This window comes from Symphodus melops (genome assembly GCF_947650265.1).
Source record: "Symphodus melops genome assembly, chromosome: 19".
NCBI classification, from domain to species: Eukaryota; Metazoa; Chordata; class Actinopteri; order Labriformes; family Labridae; genus Symphodus; species Symphodus melops.
The window spans coordinates 22,317,909-22,338,266 of record NC_136709.1 but is presented as its reverse complement, the minus strand read 5'-3'; the positions used below and the strand labels follow the sequence as shown (position 1 = coordinate 22,338,266).

The window sequence follows — 20,358 nt, the reverse complement described above, 5'->3', positions numbered from 1 at the left end:
GGGGGGTCACATGGCTCTTCTAAAGGTCACGTTCAGTAAATACACCTACAAACGCCCCGCCCTCATTCACATTTAAAGCTACAGACACAGCTGCTGAATCACCACACGGTTAATGCTATCTCTTATGAAAGCTTGTAGTTACATGACATCTTTATTTGACCATGCACAGTTTGAGATAAATAAATAGATCGATAGATACTTTATTGATCCCGAGGGAAATTCAAGATAAACATAACTTACTACATTTTCATTATTGTGTCCATTTTGAAAAATGGATCTTTCATGTGTAGAAATCTAGCAGAGACTGGCTCCTCCTCCTTTGACTTTATGAAGCTGAAGTCTGTCAGTCAAAGGAACTAAATACTAGAATTTTCACCCTTTCAAAATAAGAGACTCGCCTCAAACAGAGGATTAAAGCAAACCGAGTCAATGTCCCCCCTTTAACCTTCGACCTTATTTATTGTCTTGTATCACCTTTGTATTTCACTGTTACCTGCTTTGATCAGCTGTTCATTAATATGCACCGTGCCGAACCGTCATTCAAAAGTTGGCATGCACTTCCGGTTCTGTCCATTCGGGGGCAGCTCGAGCAAAACGCAGCTGAACTCCTCATGAGTTCACCTTCACTTAAAGAAGTTTGTCCCCTCTTCTCCTGGGAACACGGACTCTACCCCGCGGCTCTGTGGACAACATGAACGGCTCCCTGCCCCCCTCACCCACCGTGCTGGACATCAAGCTGAAGCGGGGACCGGCAGGTAAGAACACCGGAGAACCGGACCGCGGCGAGCTAATCAGGCTACATGCTAGGTGGCTACATGCTAGGTGGCTACGTAGCAGCGAAAACTAGCGGCTAACATGCTAATCCAAAACAAAGTGTTACTCAGAGGATTTAAATATTTATTAACATTTAAAGTAACAAAACTCAAAAACCCTGTTACACGACGTGACGTCATTTTATAGAGTTCGTCGACCAGTCACAGAGGACACTTATTTTAACGACAAAGCTATGAAACTACAAATATCCTAGAAGACAGGTGAGAGTGAGAGAGGACAGGGTAGTGCGAGAGAGGACAGGTGAGAGTGAGAGAGTGGACAGTTGTGAGAGGACAGGTGAGTGCGAGAGAGGACAGGTGAGCGCGAGAGAGGACAGGTGAGAGTGAGAGAGGACAGGTGAGCGCGAGAGCGGACAGGTGAGCGTGAGAGAGGACAGGTGAGAGTGAAAGAGGACAGGTGAGAGTGAGAGAGGACAGGTGAGCGTGAGAGAGGACAGGTGAGCGTGAGAGCGGACAGGTGAGCGTGAGAGAGGACAGGTGAGAGGGGACAGGTGAGCGTGAGAGGGGACAGGTGAGAGGGGACAGGTGAGAGTGAGAGAGGACAGGTGAGCGTGAGAGAGGACAGGTGAGAGGGGACAGGTGAGCGTGAGAGAGGACAGGTGAGAGTGAGAGAGGACAGGTGAGCGTGAGAGAGGACAGGTGAGAGAGGACAGGTGAGCGTGAGAGAGGACAGGTGAGAGAGGACAGGTGAGAGAGGACAGGTGAGAGAGGACAGGTGAGCGTGAGAGAGGACAGGTGAGAGAGGACAGGTGAGCGTGAGAGAGGACAGGTGAGAGAGGACAGGTGAGCGTGAGAGAGGAACGGGCGCATCCTGCTGCGGCGGTCTCTAACATCGAAGTGCGTTCTGCATATAACCACGAGGAGCAGTGACCGTAAAGGACAACGCCGGAGACCCCCGGCGGGACGCTACAACATTCGAGGAAAGACGTTAACGGGTCTTCACATTCCCACGCCATGTCGTGTCGTAACTGTTGCATAGCAACAACCAGGGCGTGGTCGACCTGCTCCACAGCTGCATGTCACTGTCAGCTGATCTCAAAGACTTTCAGGTCAAAGTTCATGATGACCTCACAGAGCGCCTGGTGTTTAGCCTGCTCAGAGACGGCGTGCATTCTGTGGTTATATAATCGTTATGATGGCGAGAAGCAGGTCACGTACTTTGATCCGTGGTGATAAATGTTGTCCACGTGTCCACCTCTTCTCAGGTCTGGGCTTCAACATCGTCGGGGGCGTGGACCAGCAGTACGTGGTCAACGACAGCGGCATCTACGTGTCCAAAATCAAAGAGGACGGCGCCGCTGCTTCGGATGGAAGACTGCAGGAGGGGGACAAGATCCTGGAGGTAATACACCACCTCTTAATTAGTTTTGTCAGAGGTCAGAGGTCATAGGTCAGAGGTTATTTAAGTGGTGTCAGTTAAAAGTGTTAAACACGGGGCTGCTGAGGAAGGCTTGAAGGAGGTGATGAGTTAAACATCTCGTTTTCTAGATAAACGGCGTCCAGCTGGAGGATCGCACCCATAAAGCGGTGGTGGAGCTGTTCAGGACGGCGGGGGAGGACGTGGAGCTCAGAGTTCTGAAAAAGGTGAGGCGTTTGTTTGTGTTTATGTCGCGCAGCTTCCTGGTTTCCATGACAACTTCATGTCACCATCAGGAGTCAGAGAACTGAACTTCGTCCCCCCCGTTACGCCTCAAGCAGATTGAAGGCGTGACCTCACGGGGCGTCGATATAACGGCTTCAAACAGCGAAGAGGAGGAGTGAAAGAAAGGGAGTGCAGTGCGTTACTTCAGTGTAAATGAGGAGAGGAAGTTCAACGAGGTTAAAGGTCAAGTTGTATTGTTAGAAACACCCCTGATAAAAACAGATAACAGTGGTGGGAGGAGTCAGCTGGTTGTGTGGGAGGAGTCAGCTGGATGTGTGGGAGGAGTCAGGTGGTTGTGTGGGAGGAGTCAGCTGGTTGTGTGGGAGGAGTCAGCTGGATGTGTGGGAGGAGTCAGGTGGTTGTGTGGGAGGGGTTTAGCTGGTTGTGTGGGAGGAGTCAGCTGGTTGTGTGAAGTCTCCTAATACCTTTCCTAAGTCCTTTATGAAGCCACCTTTCCTTCTCCCTATGACGTTTTCACAGGGTTAAGGTAAAGTGGACAGAGACAGGAGATAGGAGGGACAATCCGAATGCACCCTCAGTTTAAAAAGGTCATAATTCTACTTCCTGTCATATTAATGAGGCTGTTCTTGTTCCTGAGAGCAGTCTGTAGCTCCGCCCCTAGTGTTTAAAATGTGTACTGCAGTCTAAACTCTAATCATCAGAGAGAGCTGTCTCCCCCCCTCCTCTCACACAGGTCAGCATGTGGTGGACACTGTAGCTTCAGTGTTTAGCCAGCTCTGCATGTGGTGGACACTGTAGCTTCAGTGTTTAGCCAGCTCTGCATGTGGTGGACACTGTAGCTTCAGTGTTTAGCCAGCTCTGCATATGGTGGACGCTGTAGCTTCAGTGTTTAGCCAGCTCTGCATGTGGTGGACACTGTAGCTTCAGTGTTTAGCCAGCTCTGCATATGGTGGACGCTGTAGCTTCAGTGTTTAGCCAGCTCTGCATGTGGTGGACACTGTAGCTTCAGTGTTTAGCCAGCTCTGCATGTGGTGGACACTGTAGCTTCAGTGTTTAGCCAGCTCTGCATATGGTGGACACTGTAGCTTCAGTGTTTAGTCAGCTCTGCATGTGGTGGACACTGTAGCTTCAGTGTTTAGCCAGCTCTGCATGTGGTGGACACTGTAGCTTCAGTGTTTAGCCAGCTCTGCATGTGGTGGACACTGTAGCTTCAGTGTTTAGCCAGCTCTGCATGTGGTGAACACTGTAGCTTCAGTGTTTAGCCAGCTCTGCATGTGGTGGACACTGTAGCTTCAGTGTTTAGCCAGCTCTGCATGTGGTGGACACTGTAGCTTCAGTGTTTAGCCAGCTCTGCATGTGGTGGACACTGTAGCTTCAGTGTTTAGCCAGCTCTGCATGTGGTGGACACTGTAGCTTCAGTGTTTAGCCAGCTCTGCATGGGTCTGTAAAGCTTTCTGCGTTCTAACCTCTCTCCATGTTTCATCTCCAACATTGATCCTAGTTTGAGCAGCTTTCTGCTGCTGGAGCTTATTAGAAACATGCAGAGGCTTTTTAGCTCGGGTACAATCACTTCTATCTGAAGCAGTTCCACTGCCCGCTTCCATCGCTGCAACACCTGTTCACCTGATAACTGCTCTCATATCTGGCAAACCCAGGGGCGTCCAAAACGGCCTTCATGACCTGACACACGTCATGCTGCTGAGACGGTTCTTTTTGGTTCTGGTGTTGTGAGACGTTAATTTGTGTTTTTATTTGTGACGGTTCACTTGTCTGTATCGGATCATGTTGTCCTCCATCTTTCACATTAACACTCTTCTTCTTCTTCTTCTTCTGTGTCTTGCAGTGTCCTCGTCACATAAACGGACCTTCAGGACCTCGACCCCGGCAGGACTCCTCCGTGTCTTCTGTGGGAGTCCTCGCTGTGTTAGCAGGAGCCGCAGCGCTCGTGGCATTCATTTACATGAGACACCTCAGGAAGAACTTTTAACCATCCACATCTGTTTATTATTTTTAGGATCAAAAACTTTGCTCAAGGCCAAAGAGGTGAAACAGGGATCAAACTCCAGACGGTAGCTGTTCTTTTTCTTTTCTGTGTTTTCATGAGTAGATATTGGTGTCGCTGAGTTCCTCCACCTTCACGTAGCTTCTTTACGCCCTTCCTAAAAGACGCTCCTGCCCACAGACAAATGTTGAGATCGAAGTGAGCTGATTGGACACTTGACGTTCCTGCTGCCGGGCTGAGCTCAGGCACAAACAAGCCAGTCCACAGAGGCCGAACACGGAACAGTTAAAAATCCACGAGTCGTATCAGACGAGAACAGAATCTTCGGTTGTCCAGAGACGAGCGGCGCTGTGACAATGTCAGTATGAAGGTCTTTGAATGCATCCTTCCTGCCGGCTCACTCTGTCTAACTCCAGCCTCCATTTCAAACTTGTTTCAGGACAAACTCCAGAGTCGGGTCGCTCTCCGCATCGCTGTGTCGTAAATCAAACTCTCTTTTCTCCTCCTGTCAGATAAAGAGCATGAAGTCACACTTTTTACAAACCTGTCGGTATTTCTACATCATTTCATAAAGTTCACAAAATCCGAGAGAAATCGGTGAACTTCTGATTTAATACGACTGTTTGACAGTTTGATGTCGTCGCTCAGGAGGCGCACTGTCACGAGCTCCTGACCACAGGCGGCGTCGAGGAGCTGCAAGCAGCAGGAGAGTTTATGAAATCGCAGCTCCGGTTTTGATGTTCACCTGAAGTGAAGGTGAAACTGTCCTTCACTGGACGTGAAGAGAGCTGACCCACTCTGAGAGCAGTTCTGAAACCTGTCCACTAGAGGGCGCTGGCTTCTACACACTGCTCCTTTAAAGGGAAATGTTAGGGCTCTCACTTTTATACGCAGTTGTTCAGGTGGAGCGTTTAAACGCGTCATCCTCAGATAACAGCGAGCAGCTCCGATCATGAAGACGCTGCCATGTTTGATTTGAACGTGAAACATTCCCACGCTCGGCCGGGTGAGCGAGAGAGAGAGTTCGATCAGAGGACACGAGATGTGTTTGGAATGAAGGATTTCTGTCAACAGCCTAAAATGTTTTTGCACTAGAGCTACAATCCTGGACGTGGTGGCGTCGGCGTCCCGACAGGAGAAGAAGTGAGCTGTGCCTCTCTCTCACTGAACGGGACTCTTGATGTCTGTAAATACATTTCATGTCGCTCTGCTGACCCCGATTGTGTGAGTGTGCAGAATGCCTGAACAAGTCGACCAGAAGCACTAATAAATTATGCAACAAAAAGAAAAACACCTTCTGTATTAAAATTCATGTTGAATTCTGCTGCTTTGGCTTCTTCTTTAACTGTTTGGCTGGAAAGAATCTGAACATATCACTTCTAATTAATTTATCTCTTTTTAAGCAAGCGGCAGCTCCTGGTGTTGAATGGAGGTCATTTGACAAGCTGGTTTTCTTTGAGTGTCCAGTAGGGGCGCTGTCTCATTAAGGTCCATATTATAATAATTCTGCAGATGAAATGGTCAGTTAGCTTCTAGTATACTAATAAAGTATCTATCTATCTAATAAAGTGTGATGATATGAACTGATAATTAAGGACAAAAGGTCATTGGTACGTAAATAAAATAAAACAAAAGATGACCACAAACTGTCCACTTTATATTTACCACATGGTTTAAAGAGCACAAATTTAAAGTTTAAACCGCATTTTGTTTGTCAATCAATCAATCAATCAATATTTATATAGTCAATTCATAACAGGCGTTATCTCGAGACACTTTACAAAAGCAGGTAGAGGACCTTCCTGTTTGTCTGTTAACCTTACTGACCTAACCTGACCTTCCTGTCTGTCTGTTAACCTTACTGACCTAACCTGACCTTCCTGTCTGTTAACCTTACTGACCTAACCTGACCTTCCTGTCTGTTAACCTTACTGACCTAACCTGACCTTCCTGTCTGTTAACCTTACTGACCTAACCTGACCTTCCTGTTTGTCTGTTAACCTTACTGACCTAACCTGACCTTCCTGTTTGTCTGTTTGTGGATGAAGTCTCAATATAACTTAGTTATATTTTGACACATGAGCTAGAAGTTTAATGAGAATTATATATGAACTCAAGTAACATTTAAATTAGTGGTCAAATTTTTTAACCGTTCTGAAAAGCGCGAATTTCCAGCGCGTGGGCGTGGTTACACCGCACGCGCACAGCTTCACAGAACAGATTACAGCTTTAATCTTTTCTTGATTTAATATATTCAGCGATTTACTTGTTTCTGCTAGTTGGCCTGGTGGTATATAACAGTTTACATTGAGTCTGTATTTTTACTGTCCAAGTCTTTTTTGTAAAAAGATAAAATGAGTCCGTGTCATCAGCTGTTGGAGGCAGAAATGATGTCATCAAACCGGAGAGACACGGAGAGCACACCGACGACCAGCCGTGTGTGGACGCTCATCGTCCGTTTCCGTGTCGTGAGAGGAGTCATGTCGCGAGGATGCTGCCGGACCAGCAGTAGGAGCAGCCCCGGCTGGAGATGCGCCTCCTGCTGACTCCCCCATCTCACCTCCTCCGCCTGCGGCAATCATCCTCCATGGAGCACGGCTCCTCTCCCACGTCCTCAGCCTGCGGCTCCTCTCCCACGTCCTCCGCCTGTGCGCCTGAGATGAACCGAGGACGCCTGCTTCAGATCCCCGCACTCCTGTAGGCCTCCTCCTGTCCGCTCCGGATCATGTTCTGTTCTCCAAACCGTCTGGACTGACAGTCTGAGCGGATCCTTCTTCACAGCTGGAGGAGAGCTGCTCCAGCACACTGAGTCCATGTGGGAGCTTCCTGAGTTTCAGTGATCCTCCTGCCTCTGTGGGGACATTTCTTCCGCTTGTGGTCTGCAGAGCTGTGTGTCCGTGCAGGACTCACCCTGGAGGGTGTGGAGGACCTGAACTAAACGTGGAGGGTGGGGACGTTTGCCTTTCCTGCTCAGGTTTAAATCATGGCCAATGAACCTGTCATCCTTAACGTGTATGATATGGTAAGGAATCCAGCTGCAGGTAAACCTCACACACACGCTCTGCTCCTGGCAGGAGGCGTGTGTGGTCATCAGGGGCGTGTCCAGACTTTAACTGGGGTGGCCCACCTGGGGCATGAAAACACTTCCTGTCTGCACTAATTATGTTTAGATGTTAGTTTGGAAACATGTCCGTCTTCTTTGCTGATTCTTTAGAGACTCAAAAACAAATATGTGCAGAGTAACAGTTTGTCACCTCTAGCCACGCCCCTGTTGATCATAAACAACCAAGACACACCTGTGCTCAAAGCGCCTACCTTCTCTGGTCCAATCAGATCCAGAGCATTCAGGAGCAGAATCTAAAGTTAGAAGGAGGACATACTGGCTGCTGCATTGTTGTCAGAGAAGCTTCAACACAGCAGGTTTCCTTCATGATCACACAGGAAGAGAGCAGCTCTCTGATTGGCTGACTGATCACACAGGAAGAGAGCAGCTCTCTGATTGGTCCTTTAGGGTAGTCTTATTGAGGGAATGCAGCAGTAGAAAATAAAAAAATATTCACCTGCCTAATAAAAACAAGCTCAAGAGAAATATAGAACTCAGTGTCTGCAGCTCCTTTTCCAAAGATAGCACGGCTTCTTTCTGCTGCGTGATATGAAGTTAAAGTCTTTATCATGGAGCTCCTCTTTGTTTTCAGCTTCCAGGTTGAAGTCCCTTCCACGCGCTCTCTACACGCTTTCATTAGCCATGTTTTTCTTCTGGATCAGGAACACTCACCTGTTTCTATAACGCCCTCTCTCTCTCTCTCTCTCTCTCTGTGGAGCTATTTTTAAAATTCCTCTTTGTTCAGACGTTACATAAAAACATTCAGCGTAAAGCTGTGAATACAAACTGGCCTTGATTTCCTGATGTGTCTCTTTAATGAACGAGCACGTCTAACCCCTCATCACTCTTTTTAATGAGCCCAGTTTGAAACAAATACTCTCAGCTCGCCATCAGGACGCTACGAGGTGACGAGGCTCGAGCCCGACCGAGTCAGTGACCAGCCCATAATATCAGCGTTTCATCACAGATACTCAGATATCACAGAGGGAGTCAGTGTTATTGTGTTCACCAGCAGGGGGCGCTGTATGGATCACAACAAACATCACTGCAGAGTGTCCACAGGTGATGATCGATCTGAGGAACAACACAATGCATATCTATCTGTTCTATGTCTACAGATCAGAGACAGGTCTGGGACCAGTCACACGGTTTCATTCATACAGTAGACTCAAGGAAAGATAGAAAACACACAGTGAGACCAGACCTTCAAAATAAAACAGGAAACACTGAAATCATAGGACAGCAATATAAACAGAATTAAAGCAGGACCACAAAATAAAACAGGAAATGACATCATAGCTCAGACAGCCTCTGTCTCTCTCTCTCTCTCTCTCTGTCTCTCTCTGTCTCTCTCTCTGTCTCTCTCTCTGTCTCTCTCTCTGTCTCTCTCTGTCTCTCTCTCTGTCTCTCTCTCTGTCTCTCTCTGTCTCTGTCTCTCTCTCTCTCTCTCTCTCTGTCTCTCTCTGTCTCTCTCTCTGTGTCTCTCTCTCTCTGTCTCTCTCTCTCTCTCTCTCTCTCTCTCTGTCTCTCTCTCTGTCTCTCTCTGTCTCTCTCTGTCTCTCTCTCTGTCTCTCTCTCTCTGTGTCTCTCTCTCTCTGTCTCTCTCTCTCTCTCTCTCTCTGTCTCTCTCTCTGTCTCTCTCTGTCTCTCTCTGTCTCTCTCTCTCTGTGTCTCTCTCTGTCTCTCTCTCTCTCTCTCTCTCTCTCTCTGTCTCTCTCTCTGTCTCTCTCTGTCTCTCTCTGTCTCTCTCTCTGTGTCTCTCTCTCTCTCTCTGTCTCTCTCTCTGTGTCTCTCTCTCTCTGTCTCTCTCTCTCTCTCTCTCTGTCTCTCTCTGTCTCTCTCTGTCTCTCTCTCTGTCTCTCTCTGTCTCTCTCTCTCTGTCTCTCTCTCTGTCTCTGTCTCTCTCTGTCTCTCTCTCTCTGTCTCTCTCTCTGTCTGTCTCTCTCTGTCTCTCTCTCTCTCTCTCTGTCTCTCTCTCTCTGTCTCTCTCTCTCTGTCTCTCTCTCTCTCTCTCTCTCTCTCTCTCTCTCTCTCTCTCTCTGCAGTACTGGATCAATGAGTACACGTCTAATCTGGGGATTGGAGTCTTCCACTCAGGCATTCAGATTTACGGCAGAGGTAAGACCCCTGAAAGCATCACTGCACTAACTCACTCTGTGTGTGTGTGTGTGTGTGTGTGTGTGTGTGTGTGTGTGTGTGTGTGTGTGTGTCTGTGTGTGTGTGTGTGTGTGTGTGTGTGTGTGTGTGTGTGTGTCTGTGTGTGTGTGTGTGTGTGTCTGTGTGTGTGTGTGTGTGTGTGTGTGTGTGTGTGTGTGTGTGTGTGTGTGTGTGTGTTAACTTAATATCTGTTTTGTGTAAACACAGAGTTTGCATACGGAGGTCATCCGTACCCGTTTAGCGGCATCTTTGAAATCAACCCGGGGAACGCCGCTGAACTTGGCGAGACTTTTAATTTCAAGTGAGTGATGTTCACACGCTGTCAGGAGGGGGGCGGAGTCTCCTGAGGTCAAAAAGGAGGACGTGGAAGTGGCGTACGAAGCAGCAGAGTGTATAAAGAGTGTGTGTGTGTGTGTGTGCTGTCACACAGGGAGGCCATTGTTCTGGGCACCACGGACTTCACGGAGGACGACATGGATAAGATCATGGAGGAGCTGGGTAAAGAGTTCCGAGGGAACGCCTACCATCTCATGCACAAAAACTGCAACCACTTCTCGTCCTCGCTGTCCGAGGTCAGTGTGATGTCACGAGGTCGTGATACTCTCACACGCTCATACAAACATTTCACCTGGTACTCTCTCTCCTCAGCTGCTGTGCGGGCGAGAGATCCCTCGCTGGGTCAACAGACTGGCGTACTTCAGCTCGTGCATCCCCTTCCTGCAGAGCTGCCTGCCCAAGGAGTGGCTGACCCCGGCCGCGCTGCAGAGCCACATCAGCCTCCACAAGGAGGAGCACAACGAGTCGAGCGACGACGACCCTTCGTCCCCGACGGGAGCGGGCGCCACAGGCACGTCCCACAGCTGTCGCCACACGAGGGTGTGAACTGCCCCAAGTCGATGACCTCTGGACCCTCCCGCCACCTCAGATCGAGGCTCAAGTGGCGTTCAATTGCTGGAACAACCACCTGACCTCGAACGTTTCCTCTGAGTTCAGACGTAGGAGTGGCGGTGACTCTACTTCCTGTCCTCACACTCGACAAACCTCTCTCTTCTCCTGCTCCCGCCTTCAGAGCTGCTTTCGTTCACTCGTCACCTGGGGCTCCTTACAGCGGCGTGACGGGAAACGATTTTACACGTTCTGGTTTTAACCTCTCTGTGGCCTTCAGCTGACTCTTCCTCTGCGGACGTCACCTCGTTAAACGATTGGCCGATGGTGAACGGGTTCAAAATGCATGCTGAAAGATCAGTTTAGCGAGACGCCACTTTTTCTGATCAAATCTTTATTCTCCTGAAACGAATGATCCGACCTGAACGGGTTCCTGCCCCTGAAACAAATCCACTTTAATAAGATACCTGTTTGTTACCACGGCAACCATCATAGAAGTCCCATGGACCCAGTGTTTGGTCATTTATTGTTTTTGATGAACAGAAACTCCTCCAGCTTCGACCTCATTCGCTCGTCCTGCAGCACTTTTACATTAAGTAGCGGTCGCTCACTTTCGTCAGTGAGTGCGTGTTCGCCTGCAGCTTCTGATTCGTTCTTCTCCGTCACACCTGTCTTATTACAAAGACGTGTTTTTGAAAGCGTCCTTTTTGTTCCTATCGATCAGTAAACTTCAAGATAAGAGAACGCCTCCGAGACACAAAGAAGCTGCTTCACCAACTCCTCCCTCTGTGACACGGGACACTTTTTGTCTCCATTTTTATATCAACCAGTCTTTGTATGCTAACGGTGTGGACGCATGCAGGCTAATGTACGTGAACACCTGAAGAGAGAGAGAGTGTTTACCTGAGGATCGCTCACATGACGTCTGAGCAGCCAGGAGAGACGAAACACTTAGTCACAGTTAGATCAAAACAACCATTTTGATGTTTTATAATGATTTTAAAGCTACAACCAGTTAGCCTAGCTTAGCATAGATACTGTAAATAATGGGAAACAGCTTGCCTGGCTTAGCCCCGAGCTTACAGGTCTAACAGTTTGATCGTGAAGAGGTTTGATCGGGTCAAAGGTCAAGTCACTTTACAATCAGCGTCGATGTTTTTTACAGGTCTATTCAATAAAATTTCAAACATAAAAGATCAGACAGATTTTTTTTATATGGAGGATTTACAACCGAACTTAATCACGTTGCTAGCGTTTAACAGCAAGTGAAGAACAGACCCATGCAGAGCTGGCTAAACACTGAAGCTACAGTGTCCACCACATGCAGAGCTGGCTAAACACTGAAGCTACAGTGTCCACCACATGCAGAGCTGGCTAAACACTGAAGCTACAGTGTCCACCACATGCAGAGCTGGCTAAACACTGAAGCTACAGTGTCCACCACATGCTGACCTGTGTGAGAGGAGGGGGCGGAGCCAGCTCTCTGTGATGATTACAGTTTAGACTGCAGTACACATTTTAAACACTAGGGGCATAGTTACAGACTGCTCCTTTAACCCTTCCCAGTCTGTGATTACTGGCATCAGTAGATTCAGATAAAGTCATCTTAGCGTTAGCTAAGCTAAACCTGCCACACACGTCAGATAAAGAGTTGTGATTGGCCAGAATCAGCTGGAAGGAGAAAAATAAAACACGTAAAGCTTGTGCGATGAAACATCGAGATTCATCTCGACATTTCAACACTTCGTTACGATTCATCAGATTTTTAATAACATTTGAAATTCTCTTATTTCACATTTAAAGATAATAAAATAGGCTGGTGGCCTAGCGGTTGGTGATCAGGCGCCATGTTCACAGTCCTGGTAGTCCTGCATCAGCCATCGCTCAGCAAGAAAGCTTCAAGCTGTTCCTTTAAGATTTGATTTCTGTTCATGCTCGTCTCTGAGCCGTCATGTGTTCAAAGCGTTTTAATGAGTGAACGCTGAGGTCATTTAACCTCCAGAGGGCGTGTTTGTTTGGAGGTCATTGACTTCTTTAAACTTCTGGAACTCAGGTTTGGAACTCAGGTTTGGACTGAAGGTCAGCGAAGGTCGTCCCCCTGCTGTGTTTAAGGAAGGACGCCGCATGATGAGCGCTTCATCGTGCTTCTTTAAGCTCTTAACGAAGTTTCTTTATCTTCATCAGCAGGTTTTTGTTTTCTATCGTGTCGACGCTGTTTCTCATTTTCTTCAGCTGAGATGATTTAAAGAGAATAAAGAGACAGAACGACACAAACAGGCTGTGTTTTATCCTTAATATATACATATATCCTTAATTGACTTTTTTTTAAAAGCAACATGAACAGGTAAACACGTACACATGTATTCACTAATTACACATGATCTACACATGTATTCACTAATTACACATGATCTACACATGTATTCACTAATTACACATGATCTACACATGTATTCACTAATTACACATGATCTACACATGTATTCACTAATTACACATGATCTATGATGTTCGTGTCTGGTTCTCTGGAGTCTCTCCAAACTCTCCAAACCCAAGTTCTCAGCGTGGGGGTGTCCAGCTCTCCTGGCTCACATAAGTCCAAAGTCCAGAGGTCGGTCTGTGAGGTCCTTCAAGCAGTACAAACATATGGAAAATTCACCGATACGAGTTCACTGAACCTTGTTTTGAATGTTTTTTCTTCGATAAGAAGATTCTTATTTCCGATTATTCAAGCATCACGTGAACGCAGCGCCCCGCCCCCTGCTCTTTGGACTCGCCGCCATTTTGATAAATCTCTCTCGGTTCAGTCCGTTTCAGCAGCGACGTAAAGAACTTCAAACTAAACTATCAACTGTGAGAGGAGAAGGTGAGAAACTGTGTGAACATCACTGCTAACACGGAGCAAACCTGTGTTCAAACAGCTAACTGGTTTGTTTTTCATGTTAATGCGAGGAACGCTAACCGCAGCAGGCTAGCTGACTTTAGCTCATAGCTAGCTTAGCTGACCTCGAGGTGAGCATCTGAGAAACTAATTAAACTTTTACTTTTGCTTTAAATCAAACTTTTTTTAATCAAAATAATTACCAACGTTTCCTTTAAAACGACGCACATACTGAAACAGATACACATTTACTAAATGTGAAGATTTAACTCCTGATCCCACAACGTGTCCGAGGAGCTAACGGCTAACTAGTCTCAGAGCTAACTGCTAACTAGTCTCAGAGCTAACGGCTAACTAGCCACAGTAATTAATTAATTAAATTAATTACCCTTTGCGTAAGAATCCAGACGTGTTTAGTCAATTATAACGCATATAAATATTTAGTTCAGATTAAACTGCAGATGCTGATCCAGGTTCTGATTGAGTCTTTAACCTGGATCAGAGCCAGACTCATGCAGAACTCTTAAAGTCTCCTGATCCTGGTCAGACTGGTTCTGCTCTCTCTGCTAGGAACCGGTTCGCTCAGTTTCTGGTCCTGGTTTCCTGGGACTCCCTGGACCAGAACATCAGAGACCGGAGCCCGTCACGCCGCCCCTTGGCGAGTCTGTGATTGATGATGATGTGAACATGGCGTCCTTCATTCTTCTATTAAACATCTGTTGGTCTGTGTTTTCTGAGTCAGCAGGTAACGATGAGTGGCTGTCGTATCTTCATTGGCCGCCTGAGCCCGCACGCCAGAGAGCGGGACGTGGAGAAGTTTTTTAAAGGCTACGGACGGATTAGAGAGATCAACTTGAAGAATGGATTTGGCTTTGTGGTAAGACTTCCTGTTCAGACTTCCTGTTCGCTCTGCGGCGTCGTTCGATGAATAACCTCCGTGTGCTCTGTGTTTAGGAGTTCGACGACCACAGAGACGCAGACGACGCCGTGTACGAGCTCAATGGCAAAGAGTTGTGCAGCGAAAGGTAATTCTTGGGTTTACTTCCTGTCTCTGGATAAGTCCCCACAGCGTGTGAAGGATGGCGTTCCTGCTGTAGTCCACGCCATGACCTCATGGTCACGGGTGGGCTGGGTTTAAAAACAGAATTGGAAAAATAAGAGTTTCACTTTCAGGGTCACTATCGAGCACGCTCGCTCCAGAAGAGGACGCGGTGGCGGCCCTGGAATGGGACGTTTTGGAGGTGGTGGTGGTGGCGGCGGCGGCGGCGGCGGAGGCTATCGCCCATCGCGCCCGGCTCCTGGATCCAGGTACAGACGCTCTAAAGATGAGCTTCGTGAAATGTGAACGCTGTCACTGGGCGCTCATTAGCATAACCACGCCCATTAACACTGCAACATTTTAAAATGACTGAGAGGCGTGTCTTAACCGTGTGAGGACTGAGAGGCGTGTCTTAACCGTGTGAGGACTGAGAGGCGTGTCTTAACCGTGTGAGGACTGAGAGGCGTGTCTTAACCGTGTGAGGAATGAGAGGCGTGTCTTAACCGTGTGAGGAATGAGAGGCGTGTCTTAACCGTGTGAGGAATGAGAGGTGTGTCTTAACCGTGTGAGGAATGAGAGGTGTGTCTTAACCGTGTGAGGAATGAGAGGCGTGTCTTAACCGTGTGAGGAATGAGAGGCGTGTCTTAACCGTGTGAGGAATGAGAGGCGTGTCTTAACCGTGTGAGGAATGAGAGGCGTGTCTTAACCGTGTGAGGACTGAGAGGCGTGTCTTAACTGAGTGAGGACTGAGAGGCGTGTCTTAACTGAGTGAGGACTGAGAGGCGTGTCTTAACTGAGTGAGGACTGAGAGGCGTGTCTTAACCGTGTGAGGAATGAGAGGCGTGTCTTAACTGAGTGAGGACTGAGAGGCGTGTCTTAACCGTGTGAGGAATGAGAGGCGTGTCTTAACTGAGTGAGGACTGAGAGGCGTGTCTTAACCGTGTGAGGAATGAGAGGCGTGTCTTAACTGAGTGAGGACTGAGAGGCGTGTCTTAACCGTGTGAGGAATGAGAGGCGTGTCTTAACTGAGTGAGGAATGAGAGGCGTGTCTTAACTGAGTGAGGACTGAGAGGCGTGTCTTAACGCTCCATTAAACAGCGTGGGTCTCTGGCGGCGTTCACAGCAGGGAGCGCTGAGCCGCCAGGTGAGATGATGGTCGTCATGTATTAAAGTATCTCTGTGTTTCTGTGACTTGTTGACCGGACAGGTACGGCCCACCTGTGCGGACCGACCACAGACTCATCGTGGAGAACCTGTCGTCTCGGATCAGCTGGCAGGTAAGCGCCGAGTGGAGCAGGTGGACGAGCTGCGTCCATGTTTATCTTCAAACCTCCAGCTTGTTTTTTTATCTCAGTTAAATTTATGGGCTTCAAACATTCAACTGTTTTTTTTTACCAGCTCAGGTGACTGCACACCCTCCATAGAGGTGTCACCAGTTTATAGCGCCCTCTCCTGGTTGTTTTTCTGAATAGTGTCCATTTGGTGCCTCTCCTTACACGCAGTTGCCGCCGGTCTAAAGTCTTGGCTGGGCCCCGTAGCGGTGAAAGTGGTCTAGCGCAGGATACGGTAGCCTTAGGAGGTCCGTAGCCACAGTCTGGAGGTTCTGAGGGCTGGCATCCCCGACTGCTGTAACCCCCCTCAAATCCAGGGTCCCTACACTCCCCCGTTTGGGTCTTTTTCTGTTGCTGATGGAGCGGGGGGGGTGTTGAGTCGGGCGCACACCCCTCCCCCTACTTGCTCTCTGGTGGTTCCTTACTTGTGGAGGCCGGATGCTGAGTCAAGGCCGAGGTCGTTTCTCAAGGGCTTAACACTGCATTGGTTCCCATTTGCTATTTGGACAAGTTTCTAATATCTTCCTGGGTTTGGAGCGGTAAGTAGTATAAACTCCTGTGATTGGGTTAGCTCAGGGGCGGGGGGGGCGGGTCTTACATTTGTAAATACTTGAAAGCTTTCAGCCTTAATTTAAAAGTCAAACAGTCACCGACTGTGTTTAAGACGTGGACAAAGTCAGAGTGACGGCGACCATCCGGCGTGGCCTCGAGAACTTGGACCGTGTGTAGAGCACAAACCACGTAGCGAGCTAACGTTAGCCTGACCAATCAGCAAATGACTGAGGACGCCAAACGTCCATTGAAGACAGACTCGTGATGATGCTTCTGTTTAAAGCTGCCGACTGTACGGCGTGAACGAGCCGCCCCCTGCTGGCTGTTTAAAGCACTTCCTGTGTCCACTTCTTAAACACGGCCTGTAACGACCTCGCCGTGGTGTTAATGTGAACAGCTGATCGTAAAGTGACGGGATGTTCAGAGAACCCGGGGACTGAAACGCTTTGTTCACATGGCGTCCACTGTGAGCTTTATCAGCGTGACAACATGTCGTCGCTAGGTTAGCTGCCTGCTCACGTCTCCCCTCCAGGTCTGAAGGGCGCTCACCGCCGCCGCCGCCGCTCTTCTGCCTCACTAATCCCCCCCTGTGCTTTGAAACAGGACCTGAAAGACCTGATGAGAAAAGCAGGTGAAGTGACCTTTGTGGACGCTCACCGGACAAAGAAAAACGAAGGGTGAGTTCACTTCCTGTCAGCGAGTCGCACGCTACGATCCGTCCTGATCAACGAATCTTCTTCCTTTCAGCGTGGTCGAGTTTGCATCACGCAGTGACATGAAGAACGCCATCGCCAAGCTGGACGGCACCGAGCTGAACGGACGCAAGCTGAAGTTGTTCGAGGACAGCAGAAGGTAAGACGGAAACGCTGCGGCGAACAGCTCGCCACGTTCTATTTAACTCTGAAGCTAGCAGAAGGTTAGCTTAGCATTAAAAATGGAGGCACCCTGACCACGACCTTGCTTTGTGGTTAAGTTTCAACGCACCACGATGGCGAGTTGACTTTTTTTTTTTCTCTTCCAGCAGTCGAAGCAAAAGCCGCTCCCGCTCCCGCAGCTACTCCCGCTCAAAGAGCCGCTCCAGGAGCCGCAACCGTTCCAGGAGCCGCTCCAGGTCCGCCAGCCGCACGCCGGAGAGGAGGTCGTCAGGCGGGGGCAAAGCCACCGCCAGATCCCCCTCCAGGTCAAAGTCCCGGTCCAAGTCCCGGTCCAGGTCTCGCTCCCGCTCGCCCGCTCCCGCTCAGGCCAAAAAGTCTGTCTCTCGTTCTCGCTCCCGCTCACGTTCCCGCTCTCGCTCCCGCTCACGTTCCCGCTCCGCCTCAGTAGAGAGCAAACACTGAGACGTGCTCGCCGTGACAGAATGATGGAGGCTCGCCACGGTCCTGCGGGGGGAGGGGGGGGGGCCGCTGGTTTAGTTTTTTTTTAAGAAGGGGGGATTTGCTTTTACACGATCTTTGTAGTTTAACTTTGATTTGTTTTCTTTCTTGACTTCAGAAATGTTTCCATGACGACGACAACTTCCTGTTAATGTTTGATGAAATTGTGCGTGTGAGGAATCATTTGGTTGAGCGTTTCCTGTCGCAGCCGCTCGCCACGTTAAGACTCCACCCGCTCGTCCGTGCGTCCCCTGACTTCTGGGTAACGAGGGCGAATCTTTCCTTTCATCCCTCCGAACGCCGGCGTCTGTGTTCGTACCCGAGCGAGCTTGTGGCGCCGCCGTGAAACTGTGATTCTGCTTCTCTGCACGCGTTGCATTCACTGCCCTCGTGTGTGTACGTAAAATGCAAACCTCTCTCGATGTTTTCTTCAGGATGACTTTGAATCTGAATCATGATTTTTTTTTTTTTGTTTGTTTTGAGTTTCAGGACGTTCTCGTTTCTCTCCGTGTGGCGTCCCGATGTTTCTAAAGACGTCTCTTAAGTTTCTTGATTTAACAGGAAGTGAAGCGTGGCGTTTTTCTTCTGTCAACGTGTTTTTTTAAGACTCTGTGAATGTGTGGCGCTCTCATACATGTCCAATCTGAATAAAGCTTTCACACTTTGAGCCGTCTGTCACTTTCTTTTATCAAACTCAGAAACACTTTGATACCTGAATGCTCCGCTCTGATTGGCTGCAGGGTGTCTTAATACATACTGACATGAATCATTGATAGAACTGAACTGCTGCACTGGATTGGCCCTCATCTGTCACCATAGCAACCACAACCTGATGACTGACGTCACGCTTCACATCGGGCTGTGGTTATTGACCAATGAGAGAAGGTTGAGGTGGGCGTGTGTGTTCATTGTTAGAAGCGTCACGCTGAACGTGACGACCTCAGGAGGAAACGGGACGTGTTCTCCGTCGGAGCGGAGACTCTTTGAACCTCAGCAGACCAAAGACCCCTTCATGCTCCAGCTCGTTTAAGAAGCTCGCTGAGATTGAAGGAAGGTCAGTTTACCGCCACTCACCACACGGGGGCGATGTTACGAGAGTTAAACAGCTGTAGTGGCTGTGACGAGCTCAGGACTCCACATGAAGGAACAAAGTGAGCAGACAGCAGTAGTATCATAGACGTTCTTTAGCATGGACCAATCAGATGCTTTGTTCAAGTCAGCACGTGCCCACAGGAAATGGTCACGGTCTTCAGAGTCCATGTGAGTGTGCAGGTGTTGGATGAAGAAGGAAGAGCGTGCAGGAGACTCTGGGCTCATACTGAGGGAGCAGCTCATATAAGGACCGGGGTCAGAGGTCACGGCAGGGACTTAAACTGGACACCTCCTTAAATGGCCCCGTCTGACAGCACGCACTGTCGTTGGCCTGCTGACTGTCAATATAAGTGAAGGAACATGAAGAGTTAATCATCTGGGAAAAATGAAAAGTCAGAGAATGAACACGGAAACAATCATCTCATTTCATCTTTATGAAATCACGCTATATAATTAAAGACTGACCACGTGACTTTAAATGATAAAAAGATAAAAGGTGACGAATGGGCGCGAGATATAAAAACAACACAAAGAAACTACTGAGAGACAAAAAAGACTGAAAAGAGACGAAGTGATGTCATAGAGACGTCACGTGACTACAGCGCCACAGAAACAAACAGACGCTAAAGAACTACAGACCATAATAACCACAAACTGTGAAGACAGATGAGCCACTCTCAGCTGCTTCACCTGCGAAAGTCCAAAGGCAGTCTGACAGCAGATGACGTCAGTCCAGGGAGGAGATGTATGAGGGGTGGTCGACGCCCGCCATCACTGATGGAGGTTCCAGATCAGGTTCCTGTATGACAGCAAAACAGTGCCACCATAACTTCTCTCAGTTTCTATTACAGCCTGAACACGAGATGGCCTGCTGAGACCTTCATGGTGTAAACACAGGGACCTGCTGAGACCTTCATGGTGTAAACACAGGGACCTGCTGAGACCTTCATGGTGTAAACACAGGGACCTGCTGAGACCTTCATGGTGTAAACACAGGGACCTGCTGAGACCTTCATGGTGTAAACACAGGGACCTGCTGAGACCTTCATGGTGTAAACACAGGGACCTGCTGAGACCTTCATGGTGTAAACACAGGGACCTGCTGAGACCTTCATGGTGTAAACACAGGGACCTGCTGAGACCTTCATGGTGTAAACACAGGGACCTGCTGAGACCTTCATGGTGTAAACACAGGGACCTGCTGAGACCTTCATGGTGTAAACACAGGGACCTGCTGAGACCTTCATGGTGTAAACACAGGGACCTGCTGAGACCTTCATGGTGTAAACACAGGGACCTGCTGAGACCTTCATGGTGTAAACACAGGGGCCTGCTGAGACCTTCATGGTGTAAACACAGGGACCTGCTGAGACCTTCATGGTGTAAACACAGGGGCCACACCTGTTTAAATTACACCTGCGGGGTCGTACGGCAGAGACTATCGTCTCTCTCCTCCCAACATTTCCTGTTTGTTCCAGTGAAAGAAAAGAATGAAATCCATAAATCC

General features: G+C 48.6%; 4 protein-coding genes across 5 annotated transcripts in view; 2 read left to right on the top strand and 2 right to left on the bottom strand.

Moving 5' to 3' along the window:
* atl1 (atlastin GTPase 1) overlaps window positions 1-20,358 on the bottom strand; it is a 170,355-nt gene that overhangs the window by 109,796 nt on the left and 40,201 nt on the right. The window lies entirely within an intron of this gene.
* The window catches only part of dmac2l (distal membrane arm assembly component 2 like), a 105,200-nt gene that overhangs the window by 53,613 nt on the left and 31,229 nt on the right, over window positions 1-20,358 (bottom strand). The gene's annotated exons all lie outside the window — the stretch shown is intronic.
* LOC306840021 (deubiquitinase DESI2-like) lies at window positions 405-10,620 on the top strand. Its single transcript, XM_079369014.1, has 7 exons — window positions 405-755; window positions 2,039-2,175; window positions 2,322-2,417; window positions 9,587-9,659; window positions 9,906-9,999; window positions 10,129-10,270; window positions 10,347-10,620. The coding sequence occupies exons 1-7, from the start codon at window positions 692-694 to the stop codon at window positions 10,578-10,580; spliced, it is 840 nt and encodes a 279-aa protein (XP_079225140.1). The 5' UTR covers window positions 405-691; the 3' UTR covers window positions 10,581-10,620.
* srsf5a (serine and arginine rich splicing factor 5a) lies at window positions 13,323-18,426 on the top strand. 2 transcript variants are annotated; one of them, XM_079370338.1, is made up of 8 exons: window positions 13,323-13,449; window positions 14,207-14,341; window positions 14,419-14,489; window positions 14,638-14,772; window positions 15,711-15,780; window positions 16,990-17,063; window positions 17,134-17,238; window positions 17,408-18,426. In XM_079370338.1, exons 2-8 carry the CDS (start codon window positions 14,216-14,218, stop codon window positions 17,721-17,723), a joined length of 897 nt encoding a protein of 298 aa, XP_079226464.1. In that variant the 5' UTR covers window positions 13,323-13,449; window positions 14,207-14,215; the 3' UTR covers window positions 17,724-18,426. The 2 variants fall into 2 exon arrangements, with proteins under 2 accessions (XP_079226464.1, XP_079226463.1); XM_079370337.1 differs by having other exon boundaries at window positions 15,702-15,780.

Coding starts and splice junctions, on each gene's coding strand:
- LOC306840021 (XM_079369014.1), top strand. CDS start 692: ATGAACGGCTCCCTGCCCCCCTCACCCACCGTGCTGGACATCAAGCTG. Junction 756..2,038: donor GCTGAAGCGGGGACCGGCAG/GTAAGAACACCG, acceptor ACCTCTTCTCAG/GTCTGGGCTTCAACATCGTC. Junction 2,418..9,586: donor AGCTCAGAGTTCTGAAAAAG/GTGAGGCGTTTG, acceptor CTCTCTCTGCAG/TACTGGATCAATGAGTACAC.
- srsf5a (XM_079370337.1), top strand. CDS start 14,216: ATGAGTGGCTGTCGTATCTTCATTGGCCGCCTGAGCCCGCACGCCAGA. Junction 14,342..14,418: donor AGAATGGATTTGGCTTTGTG/GTAAGACTTCCT, acceptor CTCTGTGTTTAG/GAGTTCGACGACCACAGAGA. Junction 14,773..15,701: donor CGCCCGGCTCCTGGATCCAG/GTACAGACGCTC, acceptor TGTGACTTGTTG/ACCGGACAGGTACGGCCCAC.